Below are 26,497 nucleotides of genomic sequence, written 5' to 3'. Positions count from 1 at the left end.
GCGATTTTATCTGTTTTTTTTTTTTTTTTGGTGTCTCTATTCTATCTAGTCTCCTATCTTCTCCCATCTTTCTCTTTCACACACACTCACCTTTTATCAAAATGGCACCATCATTATTGATCTCCATCCTTTCCCTTTTTTTTTCACTTTATGACCATCTCAGTTGAATTGTGACCCAGGCTCAGCTCATATGTAATGAAAAAATCTCTCTCAGTAATCAATAATTCAGTATTTTGTAACTCTATATAGTGCTTTCCCGCACTCTATTATTTTTGTACTTAGAGCTCTGCACTCTTCAGTAAAAGTGGTGTTTTCATGTCTGACTGAAAATTTTGTGTATTTGCTCTGCGCACTTAGGCCAGGTGGGGCTAGTTGTCGGCCTCCTCTTTGCTTTTCTGGTGCTGCTGCCTGCTGTTCTCATCGCCTTTTACTGCATCAAAATCAAGACCTCCTATTACCACAAATGGCTCTCACAGAGGCAGAAGAGCAAGGCTAACAACAGGTATACCGTCAGCAAGTCAACAAAAATGCTTGCATAGAAAGAAAAAAAGTTTGAGCAATTGGAAAAGACATCATAGGATTGGTGAGAGTAATAAAATGATACTGGACGCTCTGATTCTCTTCTGTAGATGTGGCCACATTAAATATGGTCTTTATAGGGGTTTGAGACATATGTGCAACCTTATGATAAAATATCTCTGATCTATATCCTGTCTGTATTATTATCTGTATATATCTCTGTATATCAGTACCCAGAATGGGTTTTTAGCCTTATTTAAACCACCGCGGCTTTGCCCAGGCTGTTTGACTGAATGTATGAATGAATGAAACATGTAAATGCATTGCACAGTGACTCACATTCACATTAATACTGAATGTGAAAATTATACTGTGTCATTGGCCAGTGAACTTCATATCTGATTGCTCACTCACAAGAAAGTAAAAAACTTCCTGTTTGTTTTTTTTGTTTTTTTGTTGCATCATGCAGGACTCATTTTGATACAAACCTCTAGTTTTACCTAGATTTCTGCAAGCTTTCTAGAAAAAAACACAAATAATGAACCTCCTATTAATATCTGTATTAGTATCTATTCAGAGCCCATTATCTGTTCAGTTCAGATTACGTATTCGTATATGGTTGCATCCCTAGTCTGTAGGTTAGAGTCAAGGTGTTTCATGCCCAGATCTTCAGTTATAAAGACACACAAACTTTGCAAATGGTTTTCTCACAATTGTTGTAACAGGCTTATAAATAGGCTTTTCACTTTATCACCCATTTTGCAAATGCAATAATAAGGGGCATAGTGTTGAATTTTGTGGGTGTGGCCCTCATTGTTAAAAGGGGTTGTGTTTGAATGGATACATAAGGACTAAACATTCTGCTGTGATATCCAAAGCAAACATCTCTTCTCAATCCATTTAAAGCAAAATTGTGCATCAGTGACTCACCACAGTGGCTTTTTCAAAATAATACACAATTAGGTTTGACCCGTAGACTTCACCAGGATATTTAAAGAACAACTCCAGCTGCTTTCATGAACAAAGTGACAACAACATGATTTTGATCATTTCTGATTTTGGCCAAAAGTTCTGTTACTACCATATTTTACAAAAAAACTGGGTGTTGGCCCTAAATGTGAAACAAGGATTGTGATGTCAGCTCATACAGTATATGCTGCAAATTGCACAATTAGATTATTATAAGCATGCATTACTACAATATATTATTGTATTTATTTATTTATTTAAAAAAAAGCTTGTTAGTTAGACAAAATAAGCATACCGTGCATGAAGCCACTTTTCATGTGTCAGGTTTCAAATGTCCAACTATCAAAGTGCCACTGGTTATAACTTCTCAATGAGCTTCTTAATTTTAAACTTCTTTTCAGTACACTCTCACCTCACATTTAAACACACATGCGGAATGAAGAAAAAGATGTGAGAGAAACAACACAGTCTGTGTTATAGAACAGCCAAAGATTTTCTGCCATTTTGTTGAAGTTTTGTCCAAGACACAAACAGAGCAGGCTGTAGAAATCTGTGATAAGCTCCTAGGAATTATTGGACTTACTCTTTCAGATATGTGAGCTGTGAAAACTTCCCAAATACACAACTCGACAGTGGATATAAAAGTCTACACACCCCTGTTAAAATGTTAGGTTTTTGTGATTACAACATGTAAAAATGAAGTGAAAAACATGTTAGGGAAAACTTACACTAACCTGGGTGCACAAGTGTGCACACCCCTAAACTAATACTTTGTTGAAGCACCTTTTGATTTTATTACACTTCTCTGCCTTTTTGGCGGAGAGTCTATCAGTGTGGCACATCTTGACTTGAATATTTTCACACTCTTTCTTGCAAAGACATTCTAGATCCAACAAAGTGTGAGAGCATCTCCTGTGCACAGATCACTTCAGGTCCCCCCACAGGTTTTTAGTTGGATTCAGGTCTGGGCTCTGGCTAGGCCATTCAAAAACATTGATCTTCTTTTGGTTAAGCCATTCTTTTGCCGAATTGGATGTATGCTTGTGGTCATTGTCATGCTGAAAGGTGAAATTCCTTTTCATCTCCAGCTTACTAGCAGATACCTGAAGGTTTTGCACTTAAATGGACAGGTATTTGTAGCTGGTTATGATTCCCTTCACCTTGATAAAAGCCCCAGTTCTGGCTGAAGAAAAGTAGCCCTAAAGTATGCTGCCGCCACCATGCTTCACCATGGGTATAGTGTTCTTTTGGTGATGGCAAACATACCATGTGGAATTATGGAATTATTCTAAATTATGGAACTGTTCTCATCAGACCATAACACATTTTGTCACATAGTTTGGGGTGATTTAGTTGGGCTGAGATGGTTTTTATGAGAAAGGGCTTCCGTCTAGTCATTTGAAGAATATGAGAGATGCACAGAGTAATCAGTATTTGTCACATATTCCTGCAGTTTCTTTAATGTTGCCATAGATCTCTTGGCAGCCTCCCTGGTAAGTTTTATCCTGTCCTTTTATAAATTTTAGAGGGACGTCCTGTTTTCTGTTATGTCACTGTGGTGCTCCATTTCTCTATTTGTTGATGATGGCCGATATCATTCAATAAGTGAGATGCCATGCATGCATTGTAAGTTCTTTGCAGACCATGGCGTCAGCAGTCGGATAAAACCAAGAAGATGCCAAAAATGCTACAGATGCAGCATGTCTGTTTATCTGCTAGCTGCTAGTAAAGCATGTCTGTTTATTACCACTGCATTTCATTGGCTTTATACTCGTACTCTGCATAATGGCAGTAAGGTTTAATCTGATTTAAAGCTAACAGCTGGCAGCAGTAAAGATTACTTGCAGCCATAGTAGCAAAACCCCAGCATTATACCATCACTTGTTTGTGCCTGCAAAAACTAAAGCCCTAAAATGGACTAGACATGTTCACAACATGCTTTGTCTTTTGAAAGTCTTTTCTGTGTTTGTCCTTGGACTTTTATTTAAAATAATTAAATAAGAAAATAAATCTCATCAACATATGTCATCAGTCTCAGAGCGCTCTAAAATAGAAGGAATGTCCTTCAGAAGTTCTTATTTTTTGTTGATGAGAATTGTGTGTGATTTTATTTCACCAGACATGAAAATTCAATGGGGAAGAATGGACACTTAAACCCAGCTTTCCATCTGAAGGTAGTGGGACCGTCCAACAAAAGCGCCAATCTTAAGGTACAGAGAAACAACAAAGAATAAAGTATATTATTATTATTATTATTATTATTATTATTATTATTATCACAAATTCTAATTACTATCTAATGAGCAGCTATATGTAAATGCGAAATTATCCAATGATGGAGATGATGTTAATAATTGGTGTAGTATTAAACAATACTTGTATAGTATTTATTGATTACTTTGTGTTGTATTCCCCTCTGCAGCTACCTCATACAAGTAAGGAAGTCCTCCCTCTGCGACCAGGCCCTGCCTCCAACGGCACCCAGCCAGTCAACATCGTCCATCCACTCCGGCCTGCCCCCTCCCCCCACTTCCGTGATGTTAAAGTGCCTCGGCCTCCTCCTCCCACCAGCAAATCTCTGGAGGAAGCCAAGTGCAGTCCTACTGCTGCCAAACTCAGCCCTCCCAAGAAACCCCTGCCCCTCAACCCCACACGCAGCCCAGTGGTAAGAACTACAGTCGTCACACTTCCTCCTTTATGTGTCCAGACAGATAAGCACTTTGGCAGAAACACCCAGAAATTACTTTTCCACTTGTGGCATGAGATAGAGTTGAGCTTTATTAGCTCCAGCTCTACGTTAGCACGTTTGGTTTATCTGAGAATAATCAAGGCCTTTATGAATTGAACCAGATGTACAAAAAGCAGGGAAAATCTGTGCAGAACAAATGTTTACATTAAAAACTCATCACATTAGATGAGCTTGTTACACTAGTGCAGCAGTGATTCATGAGAAGTTAAGACTGGTGGGTTGTTTTATAGTAGGATGGCTGGATCTGATTTGCATCTCCCATAATTATGAATGCTACAGGAAGCAGATGCAGGTCTTTGTGGCTGCATTAGTATGCATTTGTTGGTGTGCTTTTTATGTCCCAGTTGCTAAGTAGGATGTCATTGATCAACATGATGCTCAGGTCGAATGATATAATTTAGTACAATTATTGGTGCAGTCATTTATCTAAGGTGCTCTGAGTCATTTTTCTTCCTCCCACCCTCTGTTTGTCTTTTCCTCTAATTCCAGATGGCATCAGTGATCCAGCCGAAGCCTTCCCCCACACCCCCACAGAGGCCTCTCCCTATGAGCCCCAGCCGCGGCGCCCCGGCCAAACCTTCCAGTGGAGCTGGGGGGTTGCTGGTGATGATGCCCCCTGCGGCGGGCCCCAAGCCTGTGGGCAAGGTCACCGCCATTCCTCCTCTCAGAGCACTCAGGTGAGAAAGCCTCAGCATACCAAAGTTAATGGATATTTTCAACTATTCCAGAAATTTATTTTAGCAATTAAGTACTACAAGCTGTACTGCACATGCCAATGTCTTTGAGTCCCAGCACTCTAGACCAGTGGTATTCAGTTAAAATTCCTTGCTTACGAAGGTCCATGACAATAACAACAGCTATACTTAACCATTACTGAATCGTTTATGGCTATAAATAAGACCCAACAATTTGAAGTAGTTATGTTTCGTTTCACAGTGGCAGTTCACATAACGCATAGTTCTCTGTCCAGTCATAATTATACATTCTGTGTTTGTGACTGACTTTTATTTTTAACAAGTCACGTAACAAGACGTCACCCTAAATGCCTCCAGCCGAATAATTTGCATAACCACTGCAGAGAAACTGATAATCTGCTACAGGCCCTGAAGTGAAAGAAAACTGAAGTGGTTAAACTACAGTCCATTTTTCTTACGCTGATCAGCTCTGAAACGATTTTTTTTTTCAAGTGTTCGGATCAATCCGCTAAAATACAGGGCTACGGCGTCCGCAATCAGACCGTGGTTCTCTAGTTGATGACCCCTGCTCTAGACATATATTCCAGATTAAGCATGGGATTTTTCCTGTAAGATTAGAGACATATTCACTAGAGAAATTGAGGCCAGTATTAGTTCTTGGGGTGTAGTTCCAAGAACATTTTAGTCCCTCCTGGCTGCCACAGCCTGTTGTACTGAACATCACTAATTGGCCAAATGCAAGCTTCAGGAATGGCTGACCCTCTTGTTCACGTTTTTACTAACCTGTGATTAACCAATGCAATTACTAAAGTGTGCTTAAAAGCAATTCAGCAAAGCCAGATGTTTCTCCCTATGTTTATAATTGAACACAAGTAGCAGTAGAAACATCACAGTAGTATATTTATACCTGCTTCTAGTGACATGTGTCTTATAGCAAGTGGCACGTGTTCGTGTTGTAATTTTTCTGATATGTCACAACCATCACACAGTGTGTGTCACTTATGTTTACATCCTGCTCTTTTTCCCTGTTAGAAATGTAGAACAGAAACTCCTTCAGGAAGTGTTTAGTTCTCATTAGTTTACTTTCCAAACTCTTATTTTGCGAAAGCTTACAGAACCTTGGTGGAAATGCAGGAGTTTGATTAATCTCTTGTATTTATTTTATATTCTTTCACTGCACCTAGGCTCAGATAACTCAAAAGCCAATGCTTTATTATAATCCTCACGTCAGTCTGTTATCTTTGAACACAAAAGCATCCGGTATTAACTAAAAAGAAACACCGGTGCCTCCATTCAGCTGATCTTTATCCTTCCACATGTCCATCGATACAATCCTCAGAGCTCAGTCGCCACTGCATATAGAGCTTAAGCGCATAGATAAGACTGCTTTACATCTCCCTGTGGAGGACGGAAGCTCTGTGTAGAAGCTGCTCTCTCACACAGAAGGAGCCTTTCTTGCCTACCTGCATCCAGACCTTAGCTGCTAGTAAAGAAATTGAAAAGCAAATCTCATATCAGTGCAAAAGTCAGTGACTCCATCAGCACTGTGCAATGAAATATGAATTAGGCTGTGAAGCAGCCACAGCGATTCATGATCAGCAGAACCATGAACCTGGAAAAATCAGCCACATGCTGTGAGAACAGGATTTTATTTTGATAAGCTTGTTGGGACATCCATTTTGTGTTTGGGGGATTTTCACATGGGGTGGTAAACACAGTGCGTGATTATTATTTTGCCTCAGTTGACATGGGAATAAACAGGACGAAAGTGAAAAGAATGGCTCGGTTGGGTTGAGACAGAGCCAAAGTCGGCATCTGAAAGATGCACAATATTCACATCCTTCATGTATGTGGTGCATCAAAAAATGTCAAGAGTAAATCTAGGAAAGAAACCGAAGACTACACAGTCTACACAGGAGTGTGTCATTTTAAACAGCGGCTATAGGAACAAATTATATCGGTTCCATTAAAAAAAAAGAAAGAAATTTATAATATCCATGTAGTTATAAGTGGTAAGAAGGATATTGTGTTTTACACTTTAATAAAGTCAGTTTTAAGAAAACAACATGTTTTTATGTTGTTGTTTTATTTTTTGTTCCCTTGCAGACCTGTTCCAGGACCCAAACCAAAAACAGTCTCGCAGTCCCCTTTCCGAAAATGACCTTCATAGGATCAACTTTAAAGACAGCAGCAAGCCTATTTGCACTATATAAAGGCCTTCATTGGGAGATTTGTAATTTTGTGGAAAAGCATGGGACAAATGTACGGTGCTAAGGCCGGGACATTCTAGGCCTCGCTTATTTAAGCCTGAGTACAATCCAGCCCAGTGTCTGAGGGGACCAGATTTTGCATGGATCGAAATGCAGATTTAGACAAGATGCTTCTTATGGGGCATCACATTGCCAAAACCTTGATTAATTATTATTATTTTTTTTTTACTTTACAATTTTCTTGTACGAAGTGTTGTTGTTGTGTTACATCATCGTCGTGTTTACATTTTTTAAATTACTTTTATTAATTGTGTGTTAATTTGCCAAAGACGTTATGTTTGAATGTCAATCTAATGTGTCCTTTGCTGTATGTATTTTTTTGCATTTGTTATATAAAATGCACCATTATAAGTTTTTATTAAAAACTGTGTTGTTGTAGTTGTTTATGAAGGTTTATTCAGATTGCCGTGTATATCTAAATTTGAAAGATGCTAAGCGTACTGTATAAAGCGCAAAGTTGGATTAAGACTAAGATGTTCCCTAATTAACAGCAGGGATGTATAGGGAGTGAAGCAGAACAATAACGTTGACAATTTCTGAACGCACATTTGTTTAAAAAAAAAAAAACACTTTCCACGTAGGCAGGCATGCTGTGCCAAACAGAACCCCAGCCTCAACTCCTCAAAGAAGACAAACCGATAAGAATAACTGAGCACGTGGGGAGCAACGGTGTATCACACAAGCTCACTCCATAATGGATTCCGGCGAATATAAAATGAAATTTCTACAAGCCGTCATCTTATCTCTCCAAAGAGTAATGTATTTGGAGAGCACGAGGCTTGGAGTGGTCCGGTGGGACAGCTCGCTATAGGCACACACAGGAGAGATTTATCGACACCGACATTTTCCAAGCCATTATCGAGACGCCCAAACAGGCCACAAGGCAGGACACTGTGTTAGTGATGCGATCTAAGTGAAATATGGCCTGTTTGCTGAGATGCTGGATACTAATCGTAGGATACAAGGTGTGTGAATCAAGAATAGGTGCTAGGAAGTGTCTCTTCATAAAAAGTCAGGATAACTAAATTGATATGCGTGGATGCTTTCCAGACAGCTGTAAGGCGACATAAAAGGTAAGAGTGTGGAACATAAGTCAGGCGTGCACAAGCTTTTAACCTACTAACAGCAAAAAAAAAAAAAAAAAAAAGCTGCTGTTTAATGATGGGTTTGTATCATTCATTCAAGTGAGGGGTCAAGAAGCACTTTTATTACATCTCCAGACTACACACAAAGTCAAGTCATAAGTTTGAGGTAGGAAATACATTGGTTAGCATTTATTTGTAATCCATATATATTTAAATCCTGGATTTTCAGGCAATATTAAATGTCTATTTACATCTCCCTGTTACATGTCAGATTTGGTGACTGGACAGTCCTAAAAAGTGAACAAGAATTGTCTCACCTTACACAGAGCCACATACAAAAAAAAAAACTGCACAAAACATCATCTGATTCCTCTCATTAAACAAAATGTTTCATTCTGTATTTAATTTAAATGACTTTTGCATAAAAAGACAGCTAGTATTGTGCTGAATTTTTTAATAAACACTAAAAGAATCATTTTAGTACTGGTGATAGCCTTTTTTTCTCTTTCTCTTAGTTGTGTTTAATACCTTAATATGAAAAAGAAATATTTCACATTCTTTGAGCATAATGGTGAAATAAGATGATAAGTTGAAAAATCACCTCACCCTTTCTCTTGACCTTGAATATTGAATCATTTTATCGGTTTCAATAAACAGTAGATTTTTTTTATGGGATATTTTTTACAGCACAATTTTACACCGTATATCTCTCTCTTGCCACTGATCTGAGACCAGTTGCACTCATTAGAAATGAATCTGCCAAAAAGATGTAATATGGCGATAAAAGGGCAGCTGTATAACAGTGCACATTTTAAAACGTGCATAAAGCAGAAGCTGTTGTCTGTGTTTTTTGGGGAGAGTTCAGCTTCATGCTGGGTCTTGTGCTCAAAGTTGGGCAGCTGGGAGGGATGACTAAAGGCACAGAGCACCAGGAGGTGCAAACCTTCTGTTCTGATCATCATCTGGTCCGGTTCTGCCTCATAACATAGGTCTGCTCTGGCCGCATGCACAGTGTACTTGGTGACATTGAAAAGTCCAGCATCTCACACAGTGAGCTCCATTTGCTCCGTCTCTAGGTGATGCATTCTTTTTATTTCTTTCTCACGCTTTATATCTCTTTCTGGAATAAACTGCTGGAGGATATTCCATATTGCATGCTGATTTAAGTCTGCTAGAAGCAGCCTGGGACCATATAAAAAAAATTGTGTTCACACACTTTCCTATTAAAGGTACATTTGGTGACTTTGGTATGCATTGCACCTCAGGGGTTGGGGGATCGACTCCCCCAGTTCAAAGACATAAGTTGTAGGCTAATTGGTATCTCTAAATTGTCCATAATGTGTGAATGAGTGTATGAGTGTGTGTGCGATTGTGCCCTGAGATGGGATGGCACCCCATCCAGGGTGTCCACCCACCTTGTACCCTGTTGCAGTTACATTTATATAGCACTTTTCTAGACACTCAAAGCGCTTTACGTAGTATGGGGGGAATCTCCTACTAGGGGGGGGAACTACCACTAGTGTGCAGCATCCACCTGGATGATGTGACGGCAGCCATAGTGCGCCAGAACGCCCACCACACACCAGCTATTAGTCGAGAGGAGAGAGTGATGTAGCCAATTCAGAGATGGGGATTATTAGGGAGCCATGATAGAGAAGGGCCAATGGGGGAATTTCGCCAGGACACCGGGCTGATACCCCTACTCTTTTACCATAAGTTTCCTGCAATTTTTAATGACCACAGAGAGTCAGGACCTGGTTTAACATCTCATCGAAAGACGGTGTTATTTTTACAGTATAGTGTCCCTGTCACTATACTGGGGCATTAGGCCCCACATAGACCACAGGGTGAGCGCCCCCTGCTGGTCTCACTAATAACACTTCCAGCAGCAACCTTAGGCCCTGTTTACACTAGTGTGTTTTCGCTTTAAAACGCATAACTTTTCCTACGGTTACGCCTATTGCCTAAACTACTCCGGTGTTTTCTACCCTCAAAAACGGAGACTTTTGGAAACGCCAAAGACCCCATTTTAGTTTGAAAACCCCGGGCTTGCATTTCAGTGTAAACAGACCAAAACGAAGGCTTTTGTAAATGAAGGCATGGCTTCGCCCACATTCATCCCCTGACTGGGTCTTCTGGATCATTGCGTTACCTTCCCTGATTTGTCAAGCCCCTACCATATGACCATTACGCTACCTTTGATTGTATACACAACAACACAGAGACTGAACCGCAAACTTTGCTGGCTTTGTTGTCATTCTTAGCAGCCATTGTGCAATTCAATTCTGTATTTTATTACACTGCAGCTTCCTACACAAGAGGCAAGCTATGATTAGAGCAATCAGCAACAAATCTCATTTCAAGCGGCCTAAGCCCTACATGAAACACTGGTTTGGTCTACCAACCAACTTCCTGTTTACACTTGTATGCGCATGCCCAGTGTGCATGAATGGTCATGTGACGTTTTATCGGTCGTGTAGTGTCGACGAGGATCATTTTCATTTGAAAACGAAAACGTACAAGTGTAAACAGGGCCTTAGTTTCCTCCCATCCAGGTAGTGGCTAGGCACAACCCTACTTAGCTTTAGTAGTAAACCTGGTAAGAACTGTGGGGAGATATGGCTCTGAGTTAGGCTCTAGGCTCCCTGTGAAATGTATAGAATAAGCGGTACAGAAAATGGCTGGATGGATGGTAACTTTGGTGGAATTTAGATGAAACCATGTGGTTTGAAATTCAAACAGCTCCTCCTTTAAGAGTTGATTGCAATGTCACAACCCCAAAACATTTGCACTTGTGTGCAAGGCAGTCTATACAAGTACAAGATTGGTGCTTTGTGAAATGACAAGCGATATGATTGACAGGCAGAGAATGTCTCTTGGTTCTGATCGGTTGGATCGTTTCATTTTTCTGTTTACAGAGATTGTGGGGTGTAGAGGTGTGTGCAGAACTTTTTTTTTTTTTAATACCAGTCCTGCCTGCTCTTGCATAAAATGTAAACAATGCCACCTGGTTCTATTCCCAAAATCTGAATAAATCAGTCATTTTGTCACAGCAATGTTGAACAGACTAAAGCTTCTACTGAAGATGAGTGAATGAACACAGTAAACGTGTTGCATGGTGCAGTGTAAGCAACCTGCAGTATTGTTCTGTGTTAATGTACATGGCCTTCAATTGTCCTGTTATCTTTATATCCGAGCAGCTGTATGAAGATAAAAAGCACCTGCTCCTAGGACTTTTTTCATTCCCGTCCCAATGCATACCTCTACCTGGTTGTTACACAGACACTATTTTATTGTGCCAGTATTTTTTGACAGCTGCCATAATGTGAAGAGAACTTATAATGTTACAATATTACCAAAAATGTTCTGACCTCACATTAAAGTCCAAGTGCTTTATATAAAAGCCAAAGCAGTGAACTCTCAGGGATACTGAATATTAAAAATGCAGTGAAATCTCAGGGCTACTATTATAATTTCAATTAAATTCATTCCCTCAAAAAATCTATCTGTTAGTGTGATGAAGTAAAAAATGATTTTATCCTCATTACCTACTAGCTAAACATAGCAAGAAAGTCTTTTTTTTATGCAATCTATGTTTAACTTGTTCTAGCATTTTAAGCTGTCTCTGCGACTTTTAAAAGTGCATGCTTTTCAGCACACTTCTTTTCATAAGGCACAGTAACGTTCCTCTGACAGGTATCTCTGGTGAACACGAGCTCGTGCTAAAACAAGAAGGCCTTTTGTCAGCAAAAATAAACAAAAAAAAAAACCCCGGCAGCACAGTGATGAGTCCCTCCAATGCATTCATTTTTATTTTTGTCTCAGAAATATAACCTGAGAAGTGGTTGGGCCATTTCCATCACTCTTTGCTGACCTGGCATTTCTAGCTCGGCTCTGAGCATTGTAATGTACTGCTTGATTTTAATTAAATTCAGTTCTCTATTCTCTCTGGTTGCCCTGAGTCAATCTCTCCAGGGTCTGGAAGAGATGGGGTGTGATTAATTACAAAAAGAGAGAAGGGAGGTGTTAAAACAGGTTCCATAGGAGTTCAGAATGGAGTTAGAGCAATCAGTGTGGTGGAAAATCAACAGTGAATAATATATCCGTTCAGCTATACCATGCTCTACATGAGATAGTGAGGCAAAGTTAGACCATGACTTTACCTTTCCAAATTTATCAGGAAACTTCATGATTGCAGAGAATTCATGGACATGACCATTATATAAATAAAGCCCAAATCCTATGAACAAATTCTAGATAAATGAGCCCATATCTAACATATGTAAACCGCAGAGAACGAATTCACACTTCAGTAGTCTGAGACCAGTATAAGATCAGTTCACAGGAGTAATGTTAGCATAGTCATGAGTGATATAAGCTAATGTAAGATATTCTTCAGACATTGGTGGAACTTTGTCACAGTGGTTCCCAGTGTTAGCATTATATTTGGGCTCTACACATGTTGTCTTTCCAAATAAAGTATTTGCATATGCATACTCCTATACCTTTGTCATAAAGAGTTAATAATCTGGCTCTCCTATATCTACAGTTGCTTAACAGGATTAAACACTATCATAGCAAAGCAGAAAACAAGCATTGCTAATAATGCCGTGTGTGTGTATATGTGTGTGTGTGTGTGTGTGTGTGTGTAATATATATATATATATATATATATATATATATATATATATATATATATATATATATATATATATATATCAGGTATTCAAGATTGGGTGCAGGTCGTGCAGGGGAGTGCAGGTGGAGCCTGTCTTATTTATACCCCTCTCATATCTAGTGTCTGGTGTTCCCTTTGTTATTGAGGTGTGTGTGGTGTCATCATGCCAAGATCTAAAGAGTTCTATAAGGCCTTAAGAAAAAGAAAAAATTTTTTTTTGTGGATGCCTATGAGTCTGGCAAGGGATTTTAAAAGATCTTAACCTTTTGATCTTTTGTTCCAAAAATTCACAAAAATACTCTGCTCTCATGGATATCAAACAACTGCAAACAAAAGCCATACCTGAGTTCATTGTTCAATCAGTTCACCATAGTCTCCAATCAACCATCAAGTGTGAAAACCTGCATCCTTCTGCCGTTTCTGGATCAGATAAGATAAGATAATAATACTTTTATAGATTGAAGACTCCTGAATTCTATGATATAATTATATGAGAAGTATAAGAGTGAAGGATTTCTGTAGTATTATATATTGGAATTATATACTACGTAAGCCAATTCTTTTTTAAAACAGATATCCAACAATACCCTTGGTTATCTACAGAAGCCAGCTTGTTGAACACATTGTTGTGTTGACAGCTGCACTTCTGTTGTCTTGATCCTTCAAGTCTGTTGAATGTCATTAATATTTCTGCCGTGATAACAGATTGTGTTCCAAGCCAGGAGTCTGCTTTAAGCCATGATACACATTAATCTTCATAAGGCGGTGTTGCCTGACACTTACAGCTTATATGCTGTAGCCCTGAACTTCCACTTGAATCTGCATTACTGGATGAGAAATGGCATCTTACTACAGCTACCTGGACAACTGGTGTGGTGCTCAGGCACTGCCTCTAAGGACTGTGAGAGAGGGTAATGTACTGAGCTGGATTTAATATGTAACTCATATTAAAGAGAGTGTGCATTAATGATGTATGCGTCAGCTTGTAAGTATCTTTATAAATCAGATCTACCTTGCCTCTGTAGACTGCCACTTGAGGCTGAATTGGAGACAGCAGATGGTAGTCAGAGTCTCTCAGCTTCTTTAGTGAGCACAATACAAGGGAAAAAAAAGAACAGCTAATCACAAAAGAGATTCTTCAAATGAGCGACACAAGGCACAGCTTCGAGTACTTCTACTGTATGAGTAATATTACAGCTATTATTTTTACACATTCTTTACACTCTAATAAATCTCCGATCTTATAAGCACCCCCACATACACACACATTAATGTTTACAATAGTTACTTGTGTCTTAGGGGTTTCAAGCTATGTCTGTATGTGTATCTGTTTAGTGTTCGAAATATTATATATCTGTATCTGTATTCAGATTTAAATTGGAAGTGGGAGTGGCCTCAGCCAGAAGGGTTTTCTTCAAATTAAATATGAAACCTACCACCATGCCCCTACAAACACTGGAAAACAGTCTCAGAATTCTGTTACTCAACCTTGAGAGATGTGTGTGGGACTGTTTTTAATCCTGCTTATGCGTTATTGATATTTTTTAATGAATTTAGCTGTTTCCCAAAATATAAACAAACTAGTAGACTAATTTATATCACCACAAACTGGACAAGGCAGTTACTAGAGATTATGATAGGTTAATTTTGTGTTTCATGTGATTACCACTAGTTTCAACCAGATGTCTGGCATGGTTTCTAAAAATAAAATAAAATAAAATAAAATAAAAAAGGAGAAGAAGAAGAAAGATAAAGAAAAGAATTGTTCCATCATCAATTGTATTCGTCTGCAGTGCATTAACTGTTGAACCTGAATGAAGTATTCTTGTTCAGTTACATCCCTACTGTGTGTCATTGTTCAGTTCCATCAGGCAGAACACATGAACACTGTTTGAGTCCAGAGCAAATCCATCTGTGCGATTCCACACCTGGGGTGACATTTGTTTTTCACCAATATTACATTACAAATAGTATGTAAAGACATTTTAAACAAACAAACTATGTGCATATATATATATATAAATATATATATATATATATATATATATATATATATATATATATATATGTGTGTGTGTGTGTGTGTGTGAGTGTGTGTGTGTGTGTGTGTGTGTGTGTGTATATATATATATATATATATATATATATATATATATATATATATATATTTCTTGCTGAGTATATATATATATATACTCAGCAAGAAAAGAAATGTCCTCTCACGTCCTCTCACTTTTTATTTTAATATAAATATTTACACATGTTAAGACATTTGCTGGAAATACAAGCAGTTGTATTTCCAGCAAATGTCTTAACGTGTAAATATTTATATTAAAATAAAAAGATTCAACAACTGAGAGATGAACTGAACAAGTTTCACAGACATTTGATGAACAGAAATGGAATAATGAATCCCTGAACTTGTTATTCAAGGGGGGTCAATAATAAAAGTAACAGTCAGTATGTGGTTGCCTCCAGCTACTTTAAGTACTACAGTGCATCTCATCCTCATGGACTGCACAAGATTGGTCAGTTCTTGCTGTGAGATGTTACCCAACTCTTCCACCAAGGGATTTACAAATTCTCCATCACGTCTGGGGGGGGGACACACGGTTACATGTAATGTTCCACTGCAAGGACGATCAACTGTCCTTCCTGTCTCCATGTAGGACTGTCTTAGGCATCTTACATTACAGATATTGCAGTTTATTGCTGTGGACACATCTGCAGTACTCATGCCTCCCTGCAGCAGGTCTATGGCATGTTCACGCTATAACAGATATTAAATAAAAACCTGATTGTCTCTGCCAGAAAGATTAAACCGGGGCATGGTTGGATCTTCCAGCACAGGACAGTGATCCAAAACATACATCAAAATCAACACTTAAATGGTTTACTGGCCACAAAATCAAGATCCTGCCATGGACATACCAGTCCCCTGACTTGAAACCCATAGAAAACCTGTGGGGTGAACTGAAGAGGAGAGTCCACCAGCGTGGACCTCAAAATTTGAAGGATCTGGAGAGATTCTGTATGGAGGAACGGTCTCAGATCCCTTGCCATGTATTCTCCAACCTCATCAGGCAATATAGGAGAAGACACAGAGCTGTTATCTTGACAAAGGAAGGTAGCACAATGTGTTGACTAAAAGAGTGCCAATAATTGTTGCACACCTACATTTAACAAAGATTTTTTTTTTTTTTTGCAATTGTTTTTGAACAAAAGATCAAAAGGTTAAACAAAAAAGATAATTTTTCACAGCCTTCTTTGCTCATATTTACCAAGGGTGACAACATTAATATTATTAAACGTACAAACATGTTGCCATACTTATAGATTGGAAGAAAATTATTAATTAAAAAATAGATATTGTTAGTATCTTCAAATCTTCAAAACATTCGAATGTCCTTAACATCCCTATCACATTAGCATGAATGTTACAGTAGGTTAACCACATTTAACCACATGTTAATTCTATTTAATTCTATTTGTGTTTAATTTAGGAAATGTAGCTGTTTTCAGCAAAGAAACATTTTTGCAAGATGTGGTTTAGCGGTCAGTCTCATAAGGTGCCAATAGGTTAAATAGTACAAACAGGACAGATTGTATAAATATGTCATTTACTTTAAAATGTCACCATTACTGGGCTCCTTTTGGTTATTGAAGCAGACTGCATCCTCAGGGTAATAACACAGCAGATTGGGAATTGGGTAGAATATGTGTGTCGCAAATAGACTTTAATGACATTTTTAACAGACCTAAAATATAACCTGTCCACTAGGGAAAGCAAGTAAATGTTTAGCTGTTTTGCTCCTAGTAACGGGTTTTCATGACACACATCCCTTATACAGAAGAGTCCCATGAGTCCACATGTGAATAATCTCGAGTCACAATGTTAAATGTGTTTTTTAGACACCTCATGTTGTTTTACACTTTTTCAGAGGAACTTTACATGGGGGGCATAGTGGCTTAGTGGCTAGTGTGTTTGCTTTGCATCTCTGGGGTTGGGGGGTTCAAAACCTGCTCATGTTCTCCTTGCCCTTCTGGGGTTTCCTCCAAGTACTCCATTTTCCTCCGCCAGGCCAAAGACATGTGCTGTAGGCTGATTGGCATTTGTCCGAAGTGTATGAATGTGTGTGCAATTGTGCCCTATGATGGGTTGGCACCCCATCCAGGGTGTCCACCACCTTGTGTCCTGAGTTCCCTGGTATAGGCTCCAGAGGACCCTGTGCAGGATAAGCGGTATAAAAAATGGATGGATGGATGATCTTTACACAATTCCTTTATTTTCACATGTGATGTTCATATGATTAATTGACTTTCATGTGATTTATTTTGGGTTTGAGTTTGGGATTGGGAGTGGGAGTGGGAGTGGGAGGGGGCACAGTGGCTTAGTAGTTAGCATGTTTGCCTCATACCTCCAGGATTGGGGGTTCAATTCCTGCATCTGCCCTGCATGCACAGAGTTTGCATGTTCTCCCCATGCTTCTAGGGTTTCCTCCCCCAGTTCAAAGGATGAGCATCTCTAAATTGTCCATAGTGTGTGTTTGTGCCCTGTGATGGACTGGCACCCTGTCTAGGGTGTCCCCCGCCTTGTGCCCAGAGGCCCCTGGGATAGGCTCCAGGCTCCCCACACCCCTGTGTAGAACAAGGGGTACAGAAAATGGATGGGTGATTTATTTAGGCTTCATTTATGTTCACGTGAGTTTTTCCTCATCACATTGTTTGAAATGATTCATTGCTTTCCACAGACATTTATCACATGTAGGACGTCATTCTATCCTTCAGATATGGTTTTCGCACATGACTAATTCTTGTCTTGTCTAGCCTTAACATATTTTTCCATAAGGACACACTTCCTAAGATTTACAGAAGTATCTGGATGGATTGTCCTGCATGAACGCTTGCATTGTCTTACACGTGTATTCATGATTTCTGCCACCGGGGAGACCCAGACCATGCAGGATCAATATGTGATGAGTAGGAGATCTGTAAGAGTGAGCAGCTTATACATGCCCAAGCTCAACAACAGATGGTGAAACAGAGTAATGCTCTCAGTATTCGTATTACAACACTGCTTTTGGGAAATCTGGTTGTGTTTGTTCTAAATTGCTTCGCTACTGCTTCTGGACATGTGTGAAGTTAGACATCAAATCACAGGGAGACGTTTGTTATAAAGTGGGGATAATTATTAGAAGGTTTGACTGAAGGCTATGAATGGGTGTTGTATAGACTCACATATGCGGGTAGAATACAATTTCCATTCATATTTCCTTTGCACCTGCTTATAACCTCAGTCACTGGTGTATGCTAAACTCCGATCCATATTTATGAACAAATGAGGTGTTCAATCATTGCGATAGTAATTAGAAAGGTCCTCCCACATGTGCCTTGCCCCTAGTTCATATTGTTTTGTTACCCAGAACAAACGGCTCATTAAAATGAGTGTAATGATTATACATATCCTTGGGCTCTGTACTACAGCTCAGGGAATTTAAAATGGAACAATTGCTGTAAATTGAAGTTTAAAGCAACTTCTTCTTCCAGTTCCATAACTGTTACGCCATGAACCTGTGTGTGAATTTATCCTGATGCTCTACTTCTGCACTTATGACTCACCTTCTGTTACTTTGGATGGTCCCAGATGGATAACTGTGAAGTTTTGCACTTGCCAAAAACAGTTTCTTTACAAGACTCCCTCGAGTCAGTGGATGATCTCACTGAAACGCTGTACTCATAAAGTCTGCCCTGTGCTCATCCCAGCACTCGTATTCACAATGTTTCCTACTGAACATTTCAATACATTTAGTGCTATATGTTTTTACACTTTATCCAGTATTACCCAGAAAAAGGATGAGTTCCCGTTTGATTGTGGTTCCTCTTAAGGTTTTCATGTTCATGTTGTCTGGAAGCAATGGGGGGAAACCTCCACATACTACAATAAAATCTTGTGAAAAGGGAAACTATCATTTAAAAAAAAAAAAAAAAAAAAAAAAATTGAAAGAGGACACAGTGTAATTTCTCCTCTGCACTACTTACTTTCTCATTTTCTTAAAGGATTTTTTTTTTTCAATTTATGGTGTATGGTTTGCAAAAAAAAAAAAAAAAAAAAAAAAAAAAAAAGAAAGGTCCCTTCAGGGGCTCCACAGGCTTACATGTGAGATCTAAATCTACATGCTGATTTCTCTGCAGCTGCTTTGTGACAATGTGACAAAGCACTGCGTAAATAAAATTGACATGAACTGATGTGGACTGACCGCACCTGGATCTCGCACTTGAACAAGGGATGCCAAAAATGCCATTGGTGATGTTTCACATAACTAAGCACAGAGTCTCAGACTGCAGGCTTGCGTACTGTGAAACACAGAGACTGGCTCAGCCCGAGTGATTTCTGTATGGCTCTCGCATCACTGCTATAAATATCCCTAATTACAGCTAACAATTAGGCAATTACTTTATTTCATTCAAATAGAATGTATTAGCATGCAGAACTGAAATGGTTTTGGGGGAGGGTGTGTGTGTGTGTGAGAATATTGTCCATTTACTTAATTAACAAACTGTATATTAATCTTGTAACAAATGCTTTATCTCCATATATAGTTTTTTTTGGGTGCTCATAAGCTTGCTATAGCTCATCATAGCACTCTAATGACTATAGGCTTATCTGCAGTCTGCCACAACTGCTCAATGCAAGAGTAATTACCTGTGGAAAATCAATTAACTTTGCATTGTTATAAAGCCCAGATTACAGCCATAATTAATTTCCCAAGTATAAACAACCACCAACAAAACAACTTTACCAGCACCACCTCAGCAATGAAGTTCATCTCCCTGTCAAATAAATATTTCGCATACCATACATCATCTTGAAGTGAGGCAATTATTTTGGCAGGGGCAGACTCACATTACCAGCTTTACATTTCCGTTTCATCTTGTTTAATATTTGCAATCGTCCGGTGATTACACACGGCAGACCACAATGAAAATCTACAGTATACTCCCAAGCAGCTGTACAAGCATTCGAAATCATGAGGTGGGCCAGAGTGCACCCTTCCTTTAATATAATAAAAACACTGAAGACATTCAGAAGGTATGGCTTGTATTAAAAGTTGAATTGAACGTTATGAGCTGTTGGTATATTGCGCAGGCGTTTGAAGGGAAGAGCGGCGGGGTCCGGACGGGGGCAGCTCCAGCAGAGTCTGGACGGTGTGAGCGATGCGGCTCAGTCCTTCGTCCTCCAGAATGAGCTGAGCTGGACACAGAGAGTCCTGGTGGGGTTCGGAGGACAGTTCAAACAGGTTAGAAATAGGCACGCAAGAACATGTGATGAAGCACCAAAGCCAAACATACGCACATGCACGTACAGATTAGTGCACACAACAACACACTGATGAGGATTTGGATTTTGTATTGTTTCTCAGCTCCAGTCCTGAGAGAACTACACTGCAGTGTTTCTCTTTTTTTTTGCTCCCCCCATTTCTCCCCTACGGCTCTCGCACACATACCAGACCGAGTTCGGGCAGTGCTTCATGCATATCCGGAGAGCTCAACAGGACATGGTAGCGCAGGACTGGAACTGAAAGACACTCTAATCAGGTCACAGGTTTTGTGCAGAAAGGATGAGAAAAGCAGCAGTAACAGCATGCACACTACCCAATATCTCACCCTCTCTCATTTAAAACTTCCACAAGTAGATTTTCCCAACTCTAAGCTTTAACAGCCATGCAGTTGGTTTTGTTTGTTTTTTGCAGCAAGAAAGGAAAAGTGTGTTGTTTCCCCCAATCAGTGTATCCTCAGAAGCTGAACATGTTTCAACAAGCTCTAAACTCACTCATGCACAATTTCCTTCACCTCACAAGTAAGGATGGATTTAACACTTACCTTCACACTAAGCAAACACAACGGTTAGAGACTTAAAAGCTATCAACAGACACCTGAGGGAAGATTATTGGCTTGAGAAAGAAAACAAACAAACAAAATATACACTGAAGGCAAACCATGAGAGAAAACAGAAAATGAAGCAGCACAGAACAAAAGATTTTCCCCCCCCCTTTCTTTTTTAATAATTACAGCAACAAAAAAACAAAAATCGGAATCTATATAAACTTACAATTGACCTCCTTAAATACATGAGGGATATAAATATTACAAAATACATCTTGCTTCTTAACAATTTCTTTAAAAGTTCAAAATTCAACTCCAGTGAGTTTTGGTGCTTTCATAAACTCGCTTCACCCTAAAAGACATTTTGGTTGAAACATTATTGCAGATCTTGCTCCAACAAAAAACTGAAAGTGGTTGGAATAAAATAAAGAAGGAAAGACAAAAAAACAAAGAGGGCAGCATTAATGGGTAGTTCTTCAACATCCCTGCTCTGAATAAGCAACATGGCTTTCGGTTACAGTGAGTCCTTCAGGCAATTACATTTGTGTGGACTGAAAATGTGATAAAAAAAAAAAAGAAAAGAAAAGAAAAAAAAAGCGCGATGATTTCAGTTGTGGGAACCATGAGAAGATATTTCACATCCGCGCATACTGTAGATTTGAGGAAGCTCATTTTAAATGCGTTAATGGGAAGAATTCAACAAATTGGATGAATGAAAATGAACCCATTTAAAAAAAAAAAAAAATTATTATTTTTTTCTCCTCACATTTTCTATCCTATCAGTCCACCCTTGTGCTTCTCCTCTCCTCCTTCTCTTTCACTCTGTTCTCTCCCATGTGCCCTTATCACTCTCTCCAGATGAGCGTCTGCTCGTTAGTCAACTGTCTGCAAAGCTGCTAAATCACATTAAGTATGCAGGGAACACAAAAGCAACAGCAGCAGACAGTACTGAGGAAACACGGTGTACTCATGGGCCTAAAACCAACGTTACTGAGGCATTAAAAAAGAAGCTTGAGAAGGTTTTAATGGGATGTTATTTCGACTGAGAAGAATTTACAACTTTCATTAACACTCGCTGTTTTTATATATTATATATATGGAGCTGATATTTACTAACATAGAAAATTGGTCTTGCATTTGACACATCATGACTTGGGGCTAAGTAGACCAGTTTTTCTTTTTATGAACACAGAAGATAATCTGCATAAAACTACATATAAAATGCAGCAAATATTGTAATGCTTTGTGCGAGCTGAGAGGGATTTGCTCTGTGAGGCCGTGTTTCACCCAATACTGCTGCTTGACACAGGAATGCATGAATAAATAAACAATAACTTAATTTTACATAGCAAGCTGACCAAAAACAATACACATACATACAACATCAGAACTCTGAAACATTACTTCGGTACCATAAGACATATAGCTTAGAGTGCAGTTGTGCAACACCACTGCCCCCTGGTGGTCACAGTCAGTCAACAAGACGAAACAAACAAAACGAACAGCGAACATTTCATTCCAGTCCCTCAACCCCGACATTTGAAAGAAATATTCCGACTGAATAACTCTGAACAAAATGGGAACAGGGATTTTAATACTCATTTGCAAACACCATTCCAAAATGTTAAATAACACGCAATGCTGCGGTCAGAGAGACTGGAATGGTCATGGACATGGTGGAGTTTGTAACAGTAGCTTCAGTCAGACATAGCAGGCACTTACATTTGCAAGCACTGAGACAAAGTGGTTAAAAAATTTAAAGCCCTTTGAACAAGATGTGAGCGGATTTTTACGATTCGTGCCAGAGGCTAAATAAACCGTTATAAAACGCATTAAAATACTACACCATCCTCAAATCTCGATCCCCTGTGTAAGCTAAGGCAAAGCGGCGACGAAGCCCTTTGGGAAGTGGACACTAAGAACAGATAAATACCACTTTTAAAACAAACTGATTAAAAACATCTAGCCATGATGGACAGCATAGCTTTAAGGGTTTTAATAAGCTCCCCAGACAAAAAAACCCCCACAAAACTCATCCTCATCCATCAATAGCAGCACATAGACGAACACAAGTCATCGTTAAATCATGGTCAGTTTGTTGGCCAGATTCTGAGGTTTGGTGCTTCAGGTTCAAGCAGAACACAATTCTGACACTCACAGGACCAAATCAACAAGCATGGTAGCACACTTGGACACCTTGACTCTCCTGCAAATATCACCTCGATCGCATAGAACGAGGAGCCAACATTGCCGACAAGAAAATGTTAGCAGGCAGACAGAAAAATGACCATATGCATATGTATGAGCATATGTCGGAGGTCAGGATGTTTGTGATAACAGCATTAAAGCAATACATCCCTTGTGTTTAGAGTTTCATTACTGAAGTGAAATAACAACTTGTCTCCCCAAAGGGAAAATTAAGTACATCTTATATAATGTATAACAAAGAGAATGGGAACACACGGCCCATTTTACCCTGCTATTATATTACTGAATGACCTGTAGTGGAAAATCCTCTGCCTTTTTGCTTTCTATTAGCTCACGCAACTTAGATAAAGTCTGTGCAAAAGCACTTTACAGAATTTGCGTCCGGCCACTGCTTTAGCAAGCGTAAATGCTACAGCTAAACCATAGATGTAGGCACCTCTGAAGAGAATACTTGTGGCACGTGGCTCCCGAGTGACGCAACAGAACAGCAAGGTTGCAAATTTCGAATCCCAATGCTGCCACGCCTATCCATTTCCAGGAGTCCTAGAGAGCAAACCTGGCCATGCTTCTAGACTGGAGGAACAGTGTTATTCTCTAGCTTGTCAATCAGAGGGACAACGGCCAATCACGTGCACTTACGTGAGCTCATGTACGCGGAAGAGGGCAGATAGCGCTTTCCTCCAGCATGTTCTGCTGCCTTGCGATATACCACGAGCAGCAGTTCAAAAAGATACGGTGGCTCACTTCATGGGTCTCAGTGAAAGCACAAACTCGCTCTCCCTAAATTATAGCTGACGCGTGATAGCGTAGAGCTGGCCAGTGGGTGGGATTTGCCAAATGACCCAAAATATTTAACAGAAAAAAACAGAAGGTGAAAAACCTAAAAAGTAGTCTAGCTTTAAGTTGCATCAAGCAAGTGAAAGAGTCATCTAACATTGATGGAACGTTCTGCTGGCTTCCACACCTAACAGGACTGGCGCTGTTATTAAGGTGAGGGACGGTGTAAGCAAGTATTAGAAAAGAAATGACAGATGAGGCTTTTTTTTTTTTATCTGGGCAGCTTATATAAAATGCTTTTGTTTTGTAATTCATGAGTTAAAAAAAAAACAAAAAAACAAAAACAACAGACTGCAATCCTACAAAGTCTCTCTGTCCATAAACCTGTAACAGTATTAAGTATTTTTATATACAATTCTGCTTAAGACAGATACAGCATAAAAACAACCACTGTGTCGGTTCCACATCTACTCACTGCAGCTTTTAGAGTGTAACAGAACTATGTGGGGCGTATAAGAGTGTGTGTGTGTGTGACATTGCCAAGCTGTCTGGATGGCAGTGCAGCTAGCTCTACTTACGGCACACTGCTATAGTGTGCCATAGTGTGCAAGTGCACTGCTGCAAAGCCCGATTCGTTTGTGGAAGTGCACGCATCGATTACATCCGACACATGCTCGCGTGTAAACACACTTATGCGCTTTATGCAGTAAGGTGGTGGTAGAGCAGGAAGAGCAGGCCCATGACGAGGCAGTAGAAGAGCAAGAAGCCGGTGGGGACGAGGGAGAAGGGAGAGAGAGCGGGAGAGAGTGCTTGTATCTCCTCCTTCAGCTCCTCTCCTCCTCCTATCGACAAGAGAGACTCCACACAGCGCTGCACTGCACGCAGCTTACTGCAGAGGATATCAGACGCTAGACACACCTCCGTCTGAGGGAGAGAGATATACAGGGAGAGAGAGAGCGAGAGAGAGAGCCAGAGACAGAGCGAGAATGAGGCAGCAGAATAGAAGGGAAAAAAAAGAAATAAAGCAATAAGAAAGCAGAAAAAACAAGTAATAATAGGAATTAAAAGGCAGGAAAAAGACAAGAAAAAGTGAGACGCATAAAGCAGACAGAATTCAGTAATACATTAAACACATATTAAGAAACACACACTTAAGGCAGCACAGAAAAGCAAAGACAGTTTCTGAAAAAGTCATTTACCTCAGGAACGCCCAGCTTGCGGCAGGCAGTGAGGAAGTTTTCGACATTGAGACGACACTTGGCGGCACTCAGTTTCGGCTGTACAGATTAAACGGAACAAAGTTTGTGAAACAAAGTTGTAAGTAGTCTCGCCTCGTGAGAGCTCGAGGAGGCTGATCAATATCGCTGAGGACTCACCACAGCAGGGGAGGGGATGTGGATGATTGACACCGACCGAGGGCGTACGTGATTGGCTAGCTGGCAGAGGATGGTACCGTTGGACAACGCATCACCGAGATCTTCTGGAAGGGTGATCTTCAGAGAAGACTCCAGGGACTGACAGATGGAGAGCAGACGAGAAGAGAGAGAGAGAGAGAGAGAGAGATGTTAGATAATGCTGTCAGTGCCAAAACGGCAGCGTGAGGAATAAGACGACCTTGAGAAGTTGACGGATGTGTTATAAAGTGTCTGACTGTGTGAAACAACGTCTTAGTGAACAGACAGTGTGGGAGGATACACACGTTCACTACTAGACATAACATTAATGTGCGTGTTCTTAAAGTACCGCCGAATATGCGTGAATGCACAACACGGAGACGTCCCCGCGTTGTCCTGCCACCCCTTTAACCTAACAGTCATCGTCTCACGTTTTATTATGTTCTTAGCATTTAACTGGATTTAAATGTATGTAAATATATACCAACATACTCACTAGCTATGCTAGCTAGCTTGACACTGAATCTGTGATTAACGTTTTCTGCGTACCGTAATCATTCTCTTATTTCGGACATCATTGGTCCATGAACTTAGTGACATCACAAGCTGAGCTCATTTGTAATACTCTTATTCATTTGCAATGGACGTGCTGTGAAAGTCTCCGTTTTAAACCGAAAAGCCTAACACTTCACGCTTTGCATGTGTAAGGTTTGCATGTATACAGTTTTGAAGCTTACTACACTAAAAACGTTCTACTCCGTACACCATTGCTTGTGTATTTTTCTCGTATTTTTATACAGGCAATATGGAAATGTAAAAAATATACCTGTACAAAGCGATCACTTGTCATACTGAAACTGAAAGTGTAAAAGCAGGGAGCCGTGTAGGAGGACGGTCTAGTGTAAATGTAAAACCACTGCAAAGAAACATGTGAAAAGTGCATAAATAGTCCTTACCTTCCGTAACTGGGCGATTTCTGCTCTCTCCTCTCGTGGTGATTTGAGCGTGGATCGAGATTCACTGCGACCTGACTCAGCCAGAGACTGCATTGATCCTAAAACACACACAAAGTATTGTATAACCATCATTGTGGGGTATTTCCACAGATTGCTAATGAAATTCAGATCCTAGAACTATCCTATAAGGTGCACTTTGTTGGTATCCGTCCCTCGAATAATTCGAAAGAGACCACCACAGGACCACTGCAGGTATCACTTTGGTGATGGACCATTCTCAGCACAGAGCTGTGACACTGACTACGTTTACATG

The 26,497-nt window shown here is 39.7% G+C and overlaps 2 protein-coding genes across 3 annotated transcripts in view; one reads left to right on the top strand and one right to left on the bottom strand.

The window, feature by feature from the left end:
• adam19a (ADAM metallopeptidase domain 19a) overlaps positions 1-8,743 on the top strand; it is an 85,429-nt gene extending 76,686 nt beyond the window's left edge. The window contains exons 19-23 of the mRNA XM_053629244.1: positions 358-502; positions 3,608-3,698; positions 3,911-4,153; positions 4,727-4,914; positions 7,039-8,743. Of these exons, the coding sequence (XP_053485219.1) occupies positions 358-502; positions 3,608-3,698; positions 3,911-4,153; positions 4,727-4,914; positions 7,039-7,093 (722 nt within the window). The 3' untranslated portion in view covers positions 7,094-8,743. The remainder of the gene's footprint in view (positions 1-357; positions 503-3,607; positions 3,699-3,910; positions 4,154-4,726; positions 4,915-7,038) is intronic.
• An 11,141-nt stretch (positions 8,744-19,884) lies between these two features.
• The window catches only part of lrch4 (leucine-rich repeats and calponin homology (CH) domain containing 4), a 43,029-nt gene continuing 36,416 nt past the window's right edge, over positions 19,885-26,497 (bottom strand). Inside the window, exons 15-18 of one of the 2 annotated variants that reach the window (XM_053629241.1) lie at positions 26,185-26,282; positions 25,211-25,348; positions 25,034-25,111; positions 19,885-24,758 (exon numbers count right to left, since the gene is read on the bottom strand). In XM_053629241.1, the coding sequence (XP_053485216.1) occupies positions 24,534-24,758; positions 25,034-25,111; positions 25,211-25,348; positions 26,185-26,282 (539 nt within the window). In that variant the 3' untranslated portion in view covers positions 19,885-24,533. The remainder of the gene's footprint in view (positions 24,759-25,033; positions 25,112-25,210; positions 25,349-26,184; positions 26,283-26,497) is intronic. The other variant, XM_053629242.1, reaches the window with a different exon arrangement.

This window comes from Ictalurus furcatus, chromosome 7, assembly GCF_023375685.1.
Source record: "Ictalurus furcatus strain D&B chromosome 7, Billie_1.0, whole genome shotgun sequence".
Lineage (NCBI taxonomy): Eukaryota > Metazoa > Chordata > Actinopteri > Siluriformes > Ictaluridae > Ictalurus > Ictalurus furcatus.
Note: the sequence above shows the minus strand (reverse complement) of the source record. Positions and strands in the feature narration are given on the sequence as shown.